Below are 20,375 nucleotides of genomic sequence, written 5' to 3' on the forward strand. Positions count from 1 at the left end.
TTATGTAGCAATAATGATATAAATGTATAAATTTGAAGTAGGTTAGCTTAATTAATTGTACTGATATATATTTGACTGCATTATTAAAAAAAAACTCTTTTGATAGTACATCAATTCATAATAACAACCCAATAATAAAAAATTAATAATTATTATAAAATATTATCAAAAAATATTCATTTTTATTATTTAAAAATATAACAGACATGATATTCATTATTTTTAGCTTGATTACATAATAATAATCAAATTGTAATGTGTAATAGGTCGATGTTTTCATTGATTTTGCATGACAGTTACTTATTCTACTATTTTCTTCCTTAATACCTGTCACCACACGCAGTCCTAAAATGCTTGGGAGGTCATGTCATCACCCTATACTGGTTTGTTGCTTGAGATTGATTGGCAGTAACTGGATGGGGGAGTGACCGGAGGGCAGGCTGAAAAAATCCCCGTGGGTGGGTGGGTGTAGCTGAAGAGTGCGCGTGCGCTCACGGGGCTCATGACGTTCCAGCGCTAACAGACGGGGAGTCGGGAGAGCTCTACTACACCGAGAAGGAGAGTGAGTACGTCAGTACACCAGAGAACAGCCCGGAGGGACGCTTGACAAGGAAGAAGTGGCCAGTCCCTTGTTATATTAAGGCAAAACCTTGGAAAACGAGAGCTTGTTGTTTTTTTCCCTCGTTCAGTGTGTATGTAGGTGAATCCGGAGCATGTCACTATGACAACGTTTGGACTTTACATAGTAGCCTTCTTCATCACAGTAACAGTAGGTGCTCAATAGATACAATAATCGCAGCAGTCGCGTAGGACTGTCAGTTGTCAAGCCTAGAAGCCTAGTAGAAGACAGTCATGGAACAGAGACCTGCTACAACGATCAGCTAGCGTCTTATGTACCTATTCTACAAGATCAGAGGAGAAACCGAAGACAGCGCACCTGGAGAATGGATTTCAGCACCATTCGGAACCTCATCACTCGATACGTGAGTACAGACGCTATCACTCTCTCCAACTTGTTGGTCTGGTTTTCTCTATCTCGAAAGGCTGCGCTGCTTCCGATACACATTTTTGTACTTCACAAGCAGAAATGACACGGTGTATATCCAGCTGTCCGTTTACAATGCGTACAAGGCGGTGCATCACTTTTAAGCCTCTCCGTGAATATGGAAAAAGCTAGCAATATGGACACAACCGGTATATACAGTTACTAATCTCAGGCTTTCCTGATGAAGTTATCACTGCGGTTCAATTGCGTTTGACTGTGACCTGAATTCTCAAACGAACTCACTAATGTTATGTTTTCATGCTTAATGATGACACCGGCTGAGATCATGACTGAATCACGGCGTTGTGTTATGAAATATCAAAACTGGAAATTAGCCTTAATGAATTAAATGGTATTGCGCAGGCGCAGAGGGCACATGTGGATGAATGATAAAAAATATGAATAGTTTAGTATTGCACTTGTCAGTATAAGACAAAAAATCGGAAATCCCAAATCCCATGTTTTGGTTGTAAGAACTGTTAAATGTGTTTACCATACATACAGACTAGATATAAATCTAAATAAAATATCTCATCTAAAATTGGACATAAAATTGACCTAATCTGCAAAATCTAGATTTTGCACATCAAGTGTTTGTATTTCCATTCTTAAAATTGTGTTTTTGTTGTTGTTGTTGTCATTTTTTGGTAATGTCAAGATGAACTGAAGCAGTAACTTTTTACTGTAAAAACAATGATGAAATACCTATTTTTCTGTATTTTTTGGGAAATATAACTGTATTATGAACTACAAACCAATGTTTGCTTCCAAGATAGCTAGTCGCAGCTTCATTTTGACTACAGTTTGCTAATTTATTACAGGATTGTTTATTTATTTATTTTGTGATATGTGACCCTGGACCACAAAACCAGTCATATTGGTAAATTGTTTAAAATTGAGATTTATACAGCATCCGAAAGCTGAACAAATAAGATTAAGATAGGACAATATTTGGCCGAGATACAACTATCTTAAAATCTGGAATCTGAGGTTAAAAAAAAATCGAAATATTGAGGAAATCGTATTTAAAGTCATCCAAATGAAGTTCTTAGTAATGCTTATTACTAATCAAAAATTAAGTTTAAGTTTTCGTATATTTATGGTAGGAAATTTACAAAATATCTAAATGGAACATGATCTTTACTTAAAATCCTAATGATTTTTAGCAAAAGAAAAATCAATCATTTTGACCCATGCAATGTATGGTTGGCTATTGCTACAAATATACCAGTGCTGCTTATGACTGGTTTTGTGGTCCAGGGTCATTTATAATTTAGTTTGACCTTTTTTATTATTTGTTTACAAAGGAAAAATATCATATTTTGTTCTTTGTGGCTTAAAGGCTGAAATGCATGTTGTTTTGTGTGTCTGTAAAAAAAACAAAACAAAACAAAACATTGAATTCCCTTAGAAAAAAAGCAACATTGTTGCTCCACATTGTTTATTATATAATCCAATCGTTTTCATAGACGCGTTCAGTCGATAGGTTACTGTATGTCATTCCAACACAGATTAGACCTGCTTTTAAGCCACTTAGCACTCAGTATAGGCAAGAGTGCATGCTAAACCAACTGTCCAAGCTGTTGGGGGTTAGAGAAAGAGATTTGCGCAGTAACTGAAACAAACAGTGTTGTCAAGCTTTCTAAGTGAGTTAAGTGTGCGAGCATGTAAGGTTAAGGACATTTTACAATAGAAAACAATTACTGCAAATCAGTACAAAATGTTATAATAAATATGTTAGACACAATTTGAAACAATACATTTGTTATTTATATGCAAGTTGTGGGTTAGTAGCCAAAATGTGACCCTGGACCACAAAACAAAAACACATTGTATGGGTCAAAATTATTGATATTAAGTAAAGATCATGTTCCATTAAGATATTTCATAAATTTCCTACCGTAAATATATCAAACTAATTTTTGATTAATAATATGCATTGCTAAGAACTTAATTTGGACAACTGTTTTTGTCAATATTTAGTTTTTTTTTTTTTTGCACCCTCAGATTGCAGATTTTCAAATAGTTGTGTCTCGGGTAAATATTGTCCATGCATCAATGGAAAGCTTGTTTATTCAGCTTTCGGACAATGTATAAATCTCATTTTCAAATAGGTCCAGTGTTTTGTGGTCCAGGGTCACAAATGGTGAAAAAGCCTATGAAAAATCTGCATGAGTATTTAGTTCTCCATCAGTGAAGGCCATTTGAATCTGTTATTCTGTAGTCTGTCACTGTATTCAAGCTGACATGCGAACAGATGAGCAAAATCTCTTGCGCTGTCTAGACAGTCTGTAAAAAACCTGATGAAAAGATGAAAAGTGTGCGATGAACATGACGTGAGTAATAATGGTCGTGTCACAAACACCTCTCACCTGTCTGTTTGTATGTGTGTGTTTTGTTTGCTCAGGTTTTATGGTAAACCGTGTAACACATAGGGCTCAACAATAAAGGTGCCCTGATGAACAATCGCTTCGGTGTTATTTTAGTATCTCTGAGATACTACAATAAGTTTGAATTAGTTTGTAGTTTTGCATTTTGATTTTATTGAGTAATTGTTTTTGTTGTTTTTATTAAATGTCTGTATAGTTATTATTCATTTTAAATCAGTTTAAATTGTAGTACAATAACGCTGCCTTGCAAACAAGCTGAATTAAAATATATATTTTAATTTATATATATATATATATTTTATTTTAGTGTAGTTTTAGGTAATAACCCTGGGCTGCTTGTGTCACAAAATATTACATTTGTTGATCATAGTCATGCATTTTCATGCCATAAAGATGTCTTTTTGGCTAGTTAAAAATGGTGACTATTAAAATAAATGTTTTATTGTTGAACTCCGCACACATTATGGCAGGGTTATTGTTAAACCTTTAAAATCATATTTGCATCATTGAGGTTTGAGAACATTTGAAATGCAAAGCAATAACAAGCAAATTATTATTTCTAAACTTTGAAATGAACTGATCCAGAGGAAACATTTATGAAAGAAACACTAAATGCAAGTCAGCTTTGCTAGGAAACAAGAAGTTTGTTTATCCCACCCTAACTGATCAAATAGAGAAAGCTGTGTCATGAGATCAGACTGAGTGTGTTAGTCACATGAATGTGTGTGTGTGTGTGTGTGTGTAAGATTGCCTGTGAAATGCACAGTCCACCCCACTGCTCTTTGATCTAATGCGTGGTAATGCAGGTTGGCAGAGTGAGAGGAGAAAGGCAAATGAGAGTACCGGGTAGACGAGAGGGGAAGCGAGATGGAGCGAGAGAAGACAAGAAGAGAGAAGGATGGAGAATGAGATGGGTCAGAGGAGATGAGAAATAAGTCCCTGTGCGGATTTGACTGGCTCAGACAACAAAGGAAGTGACAGTGGAATGATTTGCTTCCACCTGTAGTAGCGCTCACTGCCAGAATCTGTCTGCTGAATGGGCATTTTCAGTGTAGGAAGATAAATATGAAGTGGAAATCTGAAACCTCTTTTAATATGCAAAGCTCATCATTTTTACTTCAGCTAGAATTGTAAGTTGGAAATATGGAAATTGTTGTCCGCTTTGAAGTCTGGAAGAATGTTTCCAGTTTAAAACAGAATAGATTAGATTGGAATTCAAGAAAGCATGTCAGAATTATTAGTTGCAATCCATATGCTTATTCTTTTTTACGGTTTTATCTTTTTTTCAGTATTTAAATACTGATCTCCTTTCCCAGCTTATCATGCAGCTATAAGTGGCCATTTGTAAGGTGATTCGTCCTATAAAGTGAAAATCGTGGCTCTGTGGTGATTTAAAATACCAGTCTAACCAATAGTGTGATACTGGGGCAGGGCTATCTTTTTGACTAACCAATGGCATATGGAGACTGTGTTTGGCAAATATGTTTAAAACAATAATTGAAGTAAGTAATGTTTTACTACTTAATGAACATTGTGCAGTATACAAGTGAAACAGTACACACTACTCCACAAATATATTTTAAATCTCATGGCATATGTTTTCAACATAACTGTAGTAGTTATTAAGAAAGAAATGTTAAAAATCATGGCTTACTTTTATACTGCAATTTTGGAAAATGTAGTATTTGTGTATACGAAACAGAAAAATTGACATATATATATACATATATATATATATATATGTATATATGTATAGACATTGAGTTCAGATGCAAAACCAGTTAAAGACACTTTTTCTGTATTATGAAATTAAAAAAAAATGAAACTTTTTTTGTATACACAAATACTACATTTTTTAAAATTGCAGTATAAAAGTGAGCTATGATTTTTAACTTTTCTTTCTTAATAACCACTAAAATTATATAGAAAACATATGCCATGTGATTTAAAACATTTATTGTGGAATATCACTCTCTCTCTCTTTCTATATATATATATATATATATTAAAACAACAACAACAAAAATATATATATACAATGCTCACATTTGTTAACATTAAATAACAGGTTTCCAGTGGTTTTCTACTGTGCAAAAACATGACTTCCAGCCATCAGTGGCTTCTGAATAATTTCAAGCCTTGGACAGGAAGTAGCATGACTGCCCATATCCTGTCCCAGGAGGCTATGAGGTAATTTGAGCTCTTTGTACAGAGGTAATCTTATTGTCTGTGGTCAGCGTCAGGAATGACTTATTGGAAATCATCCTACATGAGCAGGAATATGGTTCAGCTGGTCAGACAGTAAAACAACATGGAAAGTCATACCAAGCAAGTTCATACATAAATGTTTCCCTTTCCAACTATGACCGTGATCATAAAACAACTAGCAGAAGTATTATTTAGAATATGTTTAAAATATGCAATTGGTCAGCAGGTGGATGTGGCTATGTTCGGAATAGCGTAGTACTATACTACAATTGCTATTTCTGTTGTATGTGTTATTTAAATGTGCAAATTAACCAGAATTTTATGTTCTTTTTAACTTAAGATTTTATCAGATGTACATTGTGAAGAAAAAAAAATCAGTAGAAAACAGAAAATGTACTCATAATTTTCTGCCAGAACATTTAAATTAATTTTATGGACATTTCCTTTAACCTTGAAACTTAACACAATGCAGCGCTTCATTCAAATTACAGGAAAAATGGCTTGTAAGATAACATATGTTTACCTAAAACTGCAGTGTAGAATACAGTTTAAAATATGTTGATGCATAATGTTTAGTTTCGCATACTATTTTATAGCAATTGTATGCTCTTCAGTTATGTCAAACATAATAACATATTGCACTAATATGAAACATGTTTATATGACTAGCAATAATGGAGTTTAATGGCACAAGCAACACATTTTATCCATAAATCCCACCATCCCAGCAGCACTTTAGAGCACATTGTCCAACACATTATGTGCCAGGAACTAGCTGACCAAGCAATGAGAAACAAAACTAGGCCTGTATCATTAAGACAACCATCAGTTTTACTTAAATAGTCTTAGCTTATGTCTTATTTTGTGCTTTTGGTGGCATAGTAACACCCACAACAAAACTGAGCAAACCATACTGTATGTGGATATTTACCAAATGGGACTCTTATGATGAATCACGTTGATTTAATAAAGCTAACAGCAGCAGATCGGGGTAATGTTGTTAAAGGTTCATGCAAATGAACATTCTGTCATTGCTGACTTCCCCTCATTTCTTTTCAAACCAGTTTGAGTTCTGTTCTTTCATAGTAGCAGAATTGACTTTTTTGTGCGAAGTTAGGGTTTTAGACTTCTGAGGACTACACACACATGCGGGCACGTATGCATGTTCACCATTCATCCCGTAGACAGCGGACGCTGACCCGTGAACCGTATCCTGGAAGGATAAATGATGTGCTGGTAATCAATATGGGTGATGAAATGATAATCATTATCTTCACGCTTGACGTCAGCATAGTTCAACTGAAGTTCACGGTCTGCGTGTGTATTTAAAGAGTTGAGAGCTGCGACTAGAAGATTTTTCCTGTGAAAAAGCTAAATGTGTTCTCACAAACTTATTTAGACTTTCCATTCGAGCGGTCTGCTGCATTCCATTCTGAGCAGCTGATAAGTGACAGCAAACTGTCAGCCGAATGCTGGTCCCTCAGGGTCTGTCAAACAGCAGCACCATGTGATTCTTTTCTAAGTAGAATGATCTAATGACTGCTGCTGTGGTCAAACATGATGTAATAATGCTGATGTTTGTTCCTCAGTGTATTTTTCACTGGATTTGCGTTCAGCAATGAAAAGCAAATTATAAAACGGAAGAGGGGGGGAAATGATTGTAGCTGTAGCTTTAAAATAGAAACATGGCTGTGTGTGAGGGGAAAAAATACTTGATTTTATTTTCCTTTACCCTTGAAGATAACTTAAAGGTCAGAAAGACAAAGCAATGTTTTGACAGAGTTGTCGCTTTCCATAAAAACATCAAACTCTTCTCTCTTCTCTCAAGCAGAAAATAGTGTGATAGTCAAAAAGTGATGCGTTTAACACAACATAACAGGCACCCTTTCTCTTTTTTTTCCCCTTCGTCTAGCACAGCTACACAAAAACTGTTAAAAATGGCCAGAGCATATTCAACTCAAAACAAAACAAAAATTATTTTATTTTATATAGTTGTTTCATGCATATTTTGGTGTATGAAATATTCCTTGGACAAATCTTAACAGTTCAAACTTTGCAGCCACAGTGTGGAAACAATCACATTTGAGAAAGAAGCCAACAAAAGGCCTTGAGTTTGGAGCTTTTGGGCGTAACCCTGTTTATTCTCCTTAGAAACTAAGCACCAACATGCTGCGACAAGCAGAGAATGTTGTTCATTCATTATTTGGATTTGAATTTTTCTTTCTTTTTTAAATGACCGTCTTAAGCATTATTAAATCTATTTTAAAATGCTAATTAGATTTTTCAAAGATGTGGAAAGTTCTGTAAATGTTCACTTAGATTCATTCGTTTTCTTGATGCATGTCTACTGTAAATCAAGAAATAGACAGGCTAAATTGTTCCTCAGACTGCTCGAAGCCACTGCAAATGCCCTTTATGATAAAAACTTGTTGTAGACCTTCTGCTCCCATATAAAGTACTGTAGCTCTTGAGGGCTTACTGCACTCTTAATGCAACAGAGGAAAGAGCCACTGGAATAATGGCCTATTGATGGCTGTGAAATTGAATTGTGCTTGTTAAAAGAACACATGACCCTCCACTCGATAGCAGGAGAGAAGTCTGAATGCCAGTGAATGGGCAGGTATTTATTTGAAAGAGGATTTTGGGCATTACAATTTAGCTTTAAGATAGGGGGAGTGGAGTAGGATGGAAAGGATTTGCACGAAATGGAGCCTGACCTTCAGTGGAACTAAAAGTCACATATTTGACATAGTTTGTGGGTTTTTTTTTTTTTTTCACTTTATTTCTCTTAATCTTTGGGAATGTTATTCTGTTTACGGAATTCTTGTCTATAAATGTAAATGAAAAATGAATCTGTCATTGTGACTTAAAAGATCTCTGTATCTGCCAGCGCTTCTCAGCATGCTCGCACAGAAAAAGTGTAGAAATATAATGATGTTTGCTTCGAGTTATTCAAAAGACATTCTTTGCTGAGTCAGACTGTCTTTATATTAAAGGGTCGTTGAGTTTATGCAGTGTACCCACAGATCGATGGAAGCATTTACAAGGGCTCAGCTGCTCACATCCAGGTGTCCCTGCCTGCTGGGAATGGAAATTCACATTGCTCTTGTTCCTTTTCTTTGACCTGAAATCAGTTTAACAGTCCGTCTGATGACGGCTAAACTAGTCCCAAATCAGTTTTGGTTATTGTTCATATAGTCTTGATTACAGCACATCTAGGGCATGTTTTTTTGACATGGTAGTAATTATAGTTACGGTCAAAAGTTTACATACACCTTGCAGAATCTGCAAAATGTTAATTGTTTTTAAAATAAGAGGGATCATACAAAATGCATGTTATTTTTTATTTAGTATTGACCTGAATAAGATATTTCACATGAAGGTGTTTACATATTATACACAAGAGAAAATAATAGTTGAATTTATAAAAATGACCCTGTTCAAAAAGTTTACATACACTTGATTCTTAATACTGTGTTTGTTTTGTTTGTCCTGAACAGTTAAACTGCCTGCTGTTCTTCAGAAAAATCCTTCAGGTTCATTTTTTGTATTTGAACCATTTTCAACAATGTCTGTCACACTTAGGCCAACTGAGAGACTCATATGCAACTATTACAGAAGGTTCAAACACTCACTGATGCTTCAGAAGGAAACAATGCATTAAGAGCCATGGGTTGAAAACTTTTTGAATTTGAAGATCAGGGTAAATTGAACTTATTTTGTCTTCTGCAAAACATGCAAGTAACTTCTGTAGCTTCTGAAGGGCAGTACTAAATGAAAATAAATATGATATTTAGGTAAAATAAGAAAAATGTACACATCTTCATTCTGTTCAAAAGTTTTCACCCCCGGGTCTTAATGCATCATTTTTCCTTTTAAAGCATCAGTGAGCGTTTGAACCTTTTGTAATAGTTGCATATGAGTCCCTCAGTTGTCATCAGTGTGAAAAGATGGATCTCAGAATCATGCAGTCATTGCTGGAAAGGGTTCAAATACACAAAACCCTGAAAAACCAAAGAATTTGTGGGACCTGAAGGATTTTTCTGAAGAACAGCAGGCAGTTTAACTGTTCAGGACAAACAAGGGACTCAAGGAACAACTATCACTAAACATACAAACAAACAAAAAAACAGCTGTGGATCATTCAGGTAACAACATAGTATTAAGAATCAAGTGTATGTAAACTTTTAAACGGGGACATTTTTATCAATTCAACTGTTATTTAACTTGGACTATGTAAATGTCTTCATGTGAAGTATCTTATTCAGGTCAGTACTAAATAAATAAAATTACATGCATTTTGTATGATCCCTTTTATTTTGGGAAAAAATAACATTTTGCAGATTCTGCAAGGTCTTTTAACCAAAACTTTTAACCTCAACTGTGTTTATTTTTAGAGCTGACTTTGCATTTCTAATCTTGAAAGGTCGTTTTTAAGCAAATAGCCTGGATGTAATTACACAGAATTTTTGCTGAAATGAACTTATCTGTTAGATTGAAACAGCTATTTTTATCATATAATGGGCGTTTGGCTTTTCGCAGATGTCCAGATGGAAGTTTCATGAATGTGAAACGTAAAAGAGCGTTTTAATATATCTCTTAATCTATTAAAAACCACCATCTAACCTTCACCTGTCCTCGTTCACTTTTTCTTTTCATCCATCCCTAGAAGCATTGAATGCTATAAAGGAGATTAACCCGACAGGAGAGTTCAGCGGATCGAGCTGCCAAAAGTTCTGGTCATGTGACCTCACCCCCGTCCGATCCCATAAGGCCCCAGGTGGTAAAAACGAGGCCAGGAAGGCACAGAGAGATTTATTGGAATGGGTATTTTGGCTATTTAAATATTGGATTTTGTAGGGCTTGTTACAGTGGAACAACGTTGAGGTTTGTTAGTGCTGTAGCTAAAAGGTTTTGTCTGGTATTTGAATAAAATGGAAGGACAAAATAGACAATAGACTGAAAAGACCATGCCAATCAAGAAAGCTGCTATCATCTCACTGCTCTTCAGGCATTGTGTGTTTATGTGTGTGTGCGTCAGTCCGACACAAGCAGTCCTTGTCTGAGCAACTCACAAACGGAGCATGTGACGTATTGTGGTCGGGGATCTACACAACTAAACATAGGAGTTGGAAACTGACGGGACAAAATGGACGGCCATTAACAGTGTGACCCAGTGACTTCCAGTTCCCCGTAGACCTGTGCTATATTGATAATGAGAAAGGAAACAAAACGTCACACTTCGTAACAGTATTCCCAAGTGACTCTCCACATGTTCTGATGATGTACTGCCTGCTTTATGCAGGTGCAAGAAAAATAGGAAAGTAGATAACAGTAACACCACAGCCAAACAAAGCTAGCCACAGCACACATCACAGCATCACATATCAACACACACTCACAGAGTGGATCTGAATGAAGCTATCATAACATGTTCTTTCTTTAGGTCAGAGTGACATTTAAAGTGCTGTATTCTCAGAAAGTGCTTTTTTAGTCTTGTGATTTTTAAAAATGGAAGGCAGAGCCAAATTTAGTGTTCAAGTGTTGTACACTACCAGTCAAAAGTTTTTAAACAGTAAGATTTTTAATGTTTTTAAAGAAGGCTCTGCTGCTCACCAACCCTGCATTTAATTGATCTGAAGTACAGAAAAAATAGTACAATTTTGAAATATTTTTACTATTTAAAATAACTGTTTTTTTATTTGAATATATTTTAAAATGTAATTTATTCTTGTGATCAAAGCTGAATTTTCAGCATCATTACTCCAGTCTTGTGCCACATGATTCTTCAGAAATCATTCTAGTATGCTGATTTGCTGTTTAAAAAAACATTTATTATTATTATTATTATTATCAATATTTATAACAGTTGAGTACATTTGTTTCAGAATTCTTTGATGGATAGGAAGATCCAAAGACGAACATTTATCTGAAATAAAAAGCTTTTGTAACATTATAGACTAAGACATTTATAATGTTACAAAAGATTTCTATTTTAGATAAACGCTGTTCTTCTGAACTTTCTATTCATCAAAGAAACCTGAAAAAATTCTACACAGCTGTTTTCAATATAATAATAAATGTTTTTTGAGCAGCAAAAAACAATATTAGAATGATTTCTGAAGGATCATGTGACTGGAGTGATGATACTAAAAATTCAGCTTTGAAATCACAGGAATAAATTACATTTTAAAAGATACTCAAATAGAAAATAGTTATTTTAAATAGTAAAAATTATATCAATAATTAAATTTCACTGTTTTTGCTGTACTTTAGATCAGGTAAATGCAGGCTTGGTGAGCAGAGGAGACTTCTTTAAAAAAACATTAAATATCTTACTGTTCAAAAACTTTTGACTGGTAGTGTATGTAATTAAAAACAACAGATTTTACAGTATTGAATATATTTTTTTTTTTTTATGATTGATTTTACCAGGAAACTTAGAAATGTAACCCAACCACTGTTGTACACATTTATTAATTGTAATTAGCCATTTATTAATTGTAATTAGCCATATTATGATTCATTTATTTTTAAATTATTCATATAACATGCGTAATTGTAAGTCTCTCTCTCACACACACACACATACACACACTATGTCACTCCAACCCACTACATTTGTTGTTTTAGAAGCACTGTTACATGTAAACATGGCAATTCCTGTAATTTTTTCCTACCCATCAGGGTGGTTTATGAATACTAACATGTTTGTCTGCCTTCCTGCTGGTTTGCTTAATTATGTATGAGATCAAAGTCACAGATGAAGTCATATTATTAACATGCCCTGGACTCATGATGATTATAAGATTAGTACTCCCTATGAGGAGGATACTTAATGAGCACAGGCTAATTAGTCAGGCACCATGCTGCCTATTAGAGATCTCTACAGTCAAGAGAAGTTGATTTAGTGATTGCAGAGCCTAGATTATAGATTTTTACTCATGCAGAGCGAAAAGAAAAATTTACTGTTAAAGACATCCACTGTTGCTAGATCTTTCTTTATGATTTAAGTCTTGTAAAGGCATATGGCCAATACAGTTGGCCGTCTCTGCACTTGTAAGAGCACTACTAAAATATGAAGCCAACTGGATAAGAAGGTGTGAAGGAAATTGCTGCCATCTTTTCCTTACATTCTCTTTTAACTCTCCTCATTTGAGTATATGCCGTGACTGTGGGCCATTTCTTCCCAGGAGCTCGCAGGAAGCAGGAACATTGATTTATTAAGAGTTGGCAAATTAAACCAAACCTCATGAGAGCACCTGGCTTTTTTCGGCAGCTCCATTTGCCAGCATGGCACATTAATGAATAGAGGGATAATAGTCGACGCCGTCTGTGACTCTCAGTGACGCCAAGAGAATATGCTGTTTTAGACTACAGAATTACTCATGATTAACTGGTGGTGTTGCGCATGATGATGGCATTTGTCATCCACCTCCGTGGGATATTTGAAAATTAACTTTTTACGCCATGATGCAGTTCCTTAAGAACGCAATCCATTCTTTTGAGTGCTCATTTATTGTTTTGACAATGATAGGTTGTAATGGATAAGAATATTAAGGGGCTGTCATTACCAGAGAGCGCCTGTGGTCAGTTTAAATAGGAAGCTGCTTTCTTCTGTGGCAGGATACTAATGCAGGTGGGTGGACATGTGTACAGGGTCACGATCATCACATTTAATATCCTGGACCCTTCTGACCCACTTTAGGCTTTAGACTTTGACGACACCAAAGGCTGTAAAGCAGTGTCTTAAGGTTTTTAAAGTAGTTACTTGATTGTTAACACTCTGTCTCAGCTCATTTTGCCAAATTTAAACTTGTTTGAGTCAAGATTCCAGATCCATATTAGTTTACCTAAGCACTGTAGAATGTAGTACTGCTGCAAATCTGTAGTTCCATGAAGAATCTTCAACATCCATGGAATTTTACATTGGACAAAAGGTTCTTTGTAAGGAAAATGGTTAATTAAAATGTTCTTCACACTAAGAAGTAAACAGTTCTTTTAAAGGGGTCATGACATGAGAAATCAAATTAGCCTTGATCTTTTGGCATATAAGAGGTCTCTGTACCAATAAAACACCCTGAAAGCTTAAAGGAGAGGTCCACTTCCAGAACAAAAATTTGCAGATAATGTACTCACCCCCTTGTGATCCAAGATGTTCATGTCTTTCTTTCTTCGTCGTAAAGAAATTATGTTTTTTGAGGAAAACATTTCAGATTTTTTCTCCTTATAAGTTTGAACTTCCAAAATGCAGTTTAAATGCGCCTTCAAATGATCCCAAATGCGGTTGTAAACAGGGTTCGACATGAACTTTTTTGATCACCAGCCAAAGTGGCTGGTAACTTTCTGAAGTTACCAGCCAATCAGAATTTCCATTAGACAAATTTTTATGTGGTGAAAATAAGAGATTATGAATGCCACTGAATGAAAATTTGATCATTTTATTAACAGTGCATGAAAAACGCACAGAAAGTGCAATACACACAACAAACTATACAGTTATAAACTGTTATAAACTTAAATAATAAACCACGAAACTGTTAATTTTATTTTTTTCTTTCGTGTACTCACGGCAAATCTGACATTTTTACTATCAAACACTAGCCAATGACGACCGGTCTGCCATTTACAATTAAACTTCCTTCTCTTTGTTTCGCACGCTCTGTCAATATTTTCATCTTCTGCCTCCTTCCTCTTCTCACCTCTTCCTGATCCTGACGTCTGTCCTAACCACCGCAGCATTTTGATTTTAGCTTATTTCGCTGTCCAGCTCAGTCCTCTTTGCTCATCCGATATTTCCTATTTCTTGTTTGTATTTTCGCGCTCTTGTCGTCGTTGATTGGACCCGCAAACCGAAGCGTACAGTATCTGCGTGCTGCTGCCAGTAGGTATCTAAAACGTCACCCGTAGTGTAGTGTTCATGTGAAATGTAGGACGGAGGGGACAAACGACCCAGAGCGTCTCTGACATGATTTGCATGATTGGCTCATGCATCACCGGCCAAACTGGCTGGTAAGTTTTTATCAATACCCGCCAAAATGATTTTTAACCCGCATTTGGCGGGTTGGCGGGTGTTAATTTCGAACCCTGGTTGTAAATGATCCCGGGCCAAGGAAGAAGGGTCTTATCTAGCACTCGTCTTGACTTGCTCTGCCTGAACTCTGTGTACTATTATTCAAGACAGTTAGGGTATGTTGAAAAACTCCCATGGTATTTTCTCCCTCAACTTTAAAAATAATTTCAAACTCATCCTACATCACTACAGAAGTACCGACCCAGTCTTTGCAAAGTGAACATGCAAAGAAGATCAAACACCCTTAACAAAAAAGGTAAAACAGCGATGTAGGACGATTTTGAAGTTGAGGAAGAACATGAGATGGGAGTTTTTCGACATACCCTAACTGTATTGAACCGGAAAAAAACTGAGTTCAGGCAGAGCAAGACAAGACGAGCGTTTGACATTAAAAAGTTTATAAATTGTATTTTTTTTAAATAAAAATAACTGATTGTTTCACTAGATAAGATCCGCATTTGGGATCATTTATAACCGCATTTGGGATCGTTTGAAGCGGCATTTGAACTACATTTTGGAAGTTTAAACTCAGGGCACCATTGTAGTCCACTATATGAAGAAAAATCCTGAAATGTCTTCCTCAAAAAACATAATTTCTTCACGACTGAAGAAATAAAGAAATGAATATCTTGGATGACAATGGGGTGAGTACCTATTTTTGTTCTGGAAGTGAACTTCTTTAAAACATCTTCCTTATTATAAACAAAGCATTTATTTAATCAAGCTCCAAAAACAGCTTATTTGGATTTAAGGTGCAAGGTGACATCACCCGGGCACAAACATTTGCATAAACACTGCCACCAGAGCAAGGCACTGACAAATAGTCATCTTCTCTTCCCGTAATAGGCCCCACCCACTGGCGTTCAGTCACTTACAGGTGCGCATTCGCTTTCTGACACAGTCCATGTGCTTGAGTCTGTCGTCAATACAACAAATGAAGTAAAAGTGTTTTGACGTGTTGGTTTAAACAGCTTGTACAGATATCAGAAGGATCTCAGTGTAACGAACAAGTGGATAGTTTATTTTTAATGCCGTCCCAGATATTGTGTTTGAGGACTGATTAGAGCATTTTGTTTTGTAAACGAGTCACAGTGTCATGGAGAGAAACATTTGTTGAAAGATACTAGATCTGACTGCAGCTGCATCACAAACGGTAAGTAAATGCTTTGTAAGTAAATGGTTGCATAATGCTTTGTCTAGAAATGACTGTTTTTTTAATCGTGTTGTTAAAACACTCACATGCAATAGAGAGGGGGTGTTAAAACTGTTTCCTATGCAATGACGTTAGCCAGTCATAACCGTGGCTGATTCTTGACATGCCTTAAAGTCGTTTTAGACAGAGGGCCAGAATGAGGGTTGAAAATAATAATTTTCCCACATATTTATTTATCTATTTTTGTGCAAAAAACTTTAACATTATAAGTAAACCTCAAGGAACATATTAAAATAAATTTGAAAAAAATCAATTTCATGACCCCTTTAAGAACTGTTCACTGAAAGGTTCTTTGGGGAACCAAAAATGGTTCATCTATGTCACTGACACGAAAAACTCTTTTGGAAGCTTTATTTTTAGGAGTATACCTTTGAAAATATTCATATGTATAAACAGGTATCCCGAACATTTAAGGCTCAGCAGAATCTTGTTCTATTGACCTATTTTTTTCTTCCCTGGGGGAATTTGAGGGCCTGAAGATAGATGGAGATGTTAACGCTCTTAGATATTTGCTTGCGTATCTTGTGGAAGTCTTTCGCTCTGTATCTCATCTTCGGCTGAATTTACTGCACTGTGTGAGCTGAAGACGAGCAAAGAGGTTGGTTGAAGCGACAGCCGGATCAAGCGTTGTGTAACATTAAAATCACACTGGGAAAAGCCGTTAATGGGCACAGCCAGAACCTCGTAAGACCCCACAATCCTTTGAGTCTCTGGATGATAAAGCATGTGAATGAAGACGTTTCTTTGAAATGAGGAACAGGTTGAGAGAGTTCATAGTGGTTTCATTGTAAAGTGAGGGGATTAAGCCACTTTATTAATGTTAGTCTGCCATTGTGTTACAAAGTAAGGGTGAGTTCCATAGAGGGCTCAATAGTGTAATGAGTATAATGGGAGGCTACAACAGTATAAAAGTGTATGTAATAACAGTAGAGATTCTGCATGACTCCTATTATACTTGCGCAGCTGTCTTTGGGAAGAATTGTTTTATGTATGTTAATATGTGAACATTTATGAGTTATAAATTGTATACTCATGAGCTAGACTGCTGAGCATCAGCACAACTGGGAGTTTGATATAGTTTTCATGCAACGGTTTACTTATACAAGAGCTCTGACTTTTGGAATCAGATGACTTAAGAGTGTATAACCGATTACTTAAAATCGTCTCAGATTTCCTTTTCTTCTCTTGAGGTTGCATGTTCTGCTTATGTAATGTTTGCCTATGACTTTCAGAAGTGTTTATTTTTCCAGAGTCTTAAATTGGATGCCTTATGTTTTATTCAGCAGCCTGAATGGTGCAGATGCACTGACCATTCTCACACTCTGTAAGTCAGATGTCTGTTATCTCAGAGTATGGACACATGAGAACGTTCTGTGGTTGTCAGTGTTAAACACTGCTGTAATGATAGATTTCTGCCATACCCTAGGCTTACTGAAAGTCCCTGGCAGGTGCAAGAAGCAGACCGATTATGTAACACCCATTTTTTGCTGAAAGATAAAAGCTATAGCACTGATTGCATGGGAATTGAACGGGATGGAGCTGAGCAAGCTTAACTCAATTCAGTCAAGGCACTATCATCACCATTTGTGACGTTACCTGACTGAAGCCAGTGATGTGAAGATATAACTTTATGCAACAGCTCAATTTTATAATTATACAGGAAGTGTTTGTGCTGAGGTATTGGGGAGCATCTTCATCAAATGTTTATGAAAAGTGTGCAGAAAGTGTGAATAAATAGGAAGAAATTGTAAGATTTGTGGTGCAACTTGATCAAACTGATCTTTTCTGTTTACCTTAAAGTAATTTATGTGTTGGATTTTAAAACCTGTCAGAACATACATATAGTGTTCCATTTCAATCCAAGCTGATATATTTTAATATGTGCTGGAATATAAATATGACTTGAAAAAAGTGTCAAGGTTGACAGTTTAAAGTTTGAAATTACAAGCCTTGCACTCAAGGTCATGAAACAACAATATGCTTATTAGAATGAGGATTTACTTCTTAAATTATTCAAATTATCAAAACTTAAGACAAGGTAATAACAAGTGTATATTTGATTTATCTTTGAAGATGTCACTTTTTAAAAAGATCATGCCATTATGGTTTGTTAATTATTATTTTTTTCTGATTATTATTATTATTATTATTTTTATTATTTTGTATGGTTATAACTTTAAAGGGGAAATTATAATGGTGCACAATTTTGAGTCATTTTAATAATAAACTGGTAACTAAAATGTGTTTATATAACGTGTATAAATTTTTTGACGCTTAAAAAAAAATCAAATATAAATTCATGTCCCAGTCACATTTTCTTGGTTAAATAAACATTACTTACAATAAATAAATAAATAAATAAATAAATATAATATTTATAATATTACAATATAAATATTCTATTTATTAAAGCCACGTATGGCTCTTTTCTAGTTAATGTTTTTAAGCATTTTACCGTTATTTCAAAATAATAACTCAAGTAAGAATTAAACAATATATTTTATTTGTGAACTTTATTTTATTTGTGTTGTTTTTTTTTTTTTTCAGTCAGAGCTTGGTAAATATTGGTCACACACACACAGCAATTAACTTAAAATTTTACCACACTGATTACTCATTAAAAACTGGCACAAATCGTGTTTTCAGGCAATTTTAAATCTAATTTTGATGTAACAAAGTAGTTTAAGTGTGTAAGTTGTATACTGACTTTATAAAATTCGTCTTCTCATTAACACCATTATATTGTTCATTCAGACTGATTTGTCAATGTGGAATGCCCACGAACACAAGAGGTGGGATTTATTGCATGAACACAGCTGATCATAACCAGTCATATCCAGTCATAGAGCAATGGATGCATTGCCTCCTCTCATGTGACATTCCCCCATTCATTCTCAATTACCCCCACCAAACTCACCGCACACGTTAGGGAGTCTTTTAAAACTTAATGGGCCCAGGGGAGGCGAGAGACACACCCTCCAGTTGTAACTTTACCTGCTGATGGCTCTGTTGGACAGTGTTTCATTAGGAAAAAGTAATTTATACACTTATTAATGCTAGATTTTGAAATATCGGCATTGTTTTATTTTTGCACATTTTGAGGAGGCACTGCCTTCCTTGCTTCCTTGGAGGAAACACCCCAGAATGATAAAAGGATGGATGATACAATGTTTTAATTGTTTAAAAAAATCTATTCTTTTCACAAATATAACTGTGTGGAAAAGTTTTCAGTATCCATTGCACCGGGGAAAAGATTTCTTAAGCAGTGAATGGAAAAATCAGGTTTACTCTCTCAACCTTCCTTTCATCTGGGTTCACAGTGGGGGCAAGAGTGAATTATTCCCCTGCAGTGTGCTGTCAATTACAAACCTATGGCTCCATTTTTCAATTAGCTGGAACGCAGGATCCCTGGCTGAGATGAGCTGAACATTGATCCTCATCTGAGTCTTGTTTGCATTCAAACATAAGGATGCTCTTTGTGCTTCAGTTGCACTTTAAACACTGTTACTTTTTGGTCCAACACACACTCACATAAACATTTATTTGTTAATGACTGTTAGTTGGAAGTGCTGGAATTCTCAGGAAGTTCATATTCTGACAAACACCGTAAATGGTTGAGATACTGTACTTGAGAAAGCATGACATCAAGTGAATGACTGGAATTCATAAAGAAACTAACTTATAAAATAGTCATATTCTGTTCGTTTCCCATCTTCGCTTTTCCATCAGAGTTCTGATTCACGCTCCTTAAGGCTCAATGGCTGTAGAACTGGCACACGTTTGTGTATATGTGTGAATTAGTGTATAAAGACATTACACTGCAGAGAAGTGAAACCTAGCTAGCTTCTATATGACTCATTTGGTAAGTGGGTTAATTAGAGTGACCCACTAAAGAGGAGCAAACATGCGTTTTAATGTGAGGTTAGTGATAAAAGTTCTTGCTGCAGGTCAGGACCACTGAGAGCTTGTGAGCACGCTGAGAGACTGTATCCTATACAATAAATGTCTCGCACTCCTGAATCAGATCAAGAAAGGGTCCCCTCTGTCTGTATAATCCTCCATCAACCTTTATCTTTTTTTATCAGCCATCAAGTGATCATCATATGTGCATGTTTCAGCCACACCTCCTGGTCACATTGTCCAAACGTGACGGATTGAGTTTGAGTCCACGTGGCTTGCTTCCTGATGCTGGTCACATGCTAACACAGATTGATTATTGTGTGTGGTTGAGAGAGAGGATGTTTTGAGCATTTAAGTGATTATTCTTATATCATTCTGGAAGGCACTAGCCATTTATTCTCACCACTTCCTATTTTGCTGACTTCTCAAGAGAGTGTTGCACATCTGGTCCAAGCTGCTGGCTGTTGTAAGGGGCTCTAAACATCTGTTTGATCTGTACACAAACAGACAAGAGATGACACATGCCCTCTGCGCTTTCCCACGCTT

The 20,375-nt window shown here is 35.7% G+C and overlaps 1 protein-coding gene across 7 annotated transcripts in view; it reads left to right on the forward strand.

Moving 5' to 3' along the window:
• Window positions 1-532: 532 nt before the first annotated feature.
• Window positions 533-20,375, forward strand: part of atp11a (ATPase phospholipid transporting 11A) — a 79,540-nt gene continuing 59,697 nt past the window's right edge. For all 7 annotated transcript variants that reach the window (XM_051102279.1, XM_051102238.1, XM_051102332.1 and 4 more), the window contains exon 1: window positions 533-983. In XM_051102279.1, coding sequence (XP_050958236.1) covers window positions 945-983 — 39 coding nt within the window. In that variant the 5' untranslated portion in view covers window positions 533-944. The remainder of the gene's footprint in view (window positions 984-20,375) is intronic.

This window comes from Labeo rohita, chromosome 1 (assembly GCF_022985175.1).
Source record: "Labeo rohita strain BAU-BD-2019 chromosome 1, IGBB_LRoh.1.0, whole genome shotgun sequence".
NCBI lineage: Eukaryota > Metazoa > Chordata > Actinopteri > Cypriniformes > Cyprinidae > Labeo > Labeo rohita.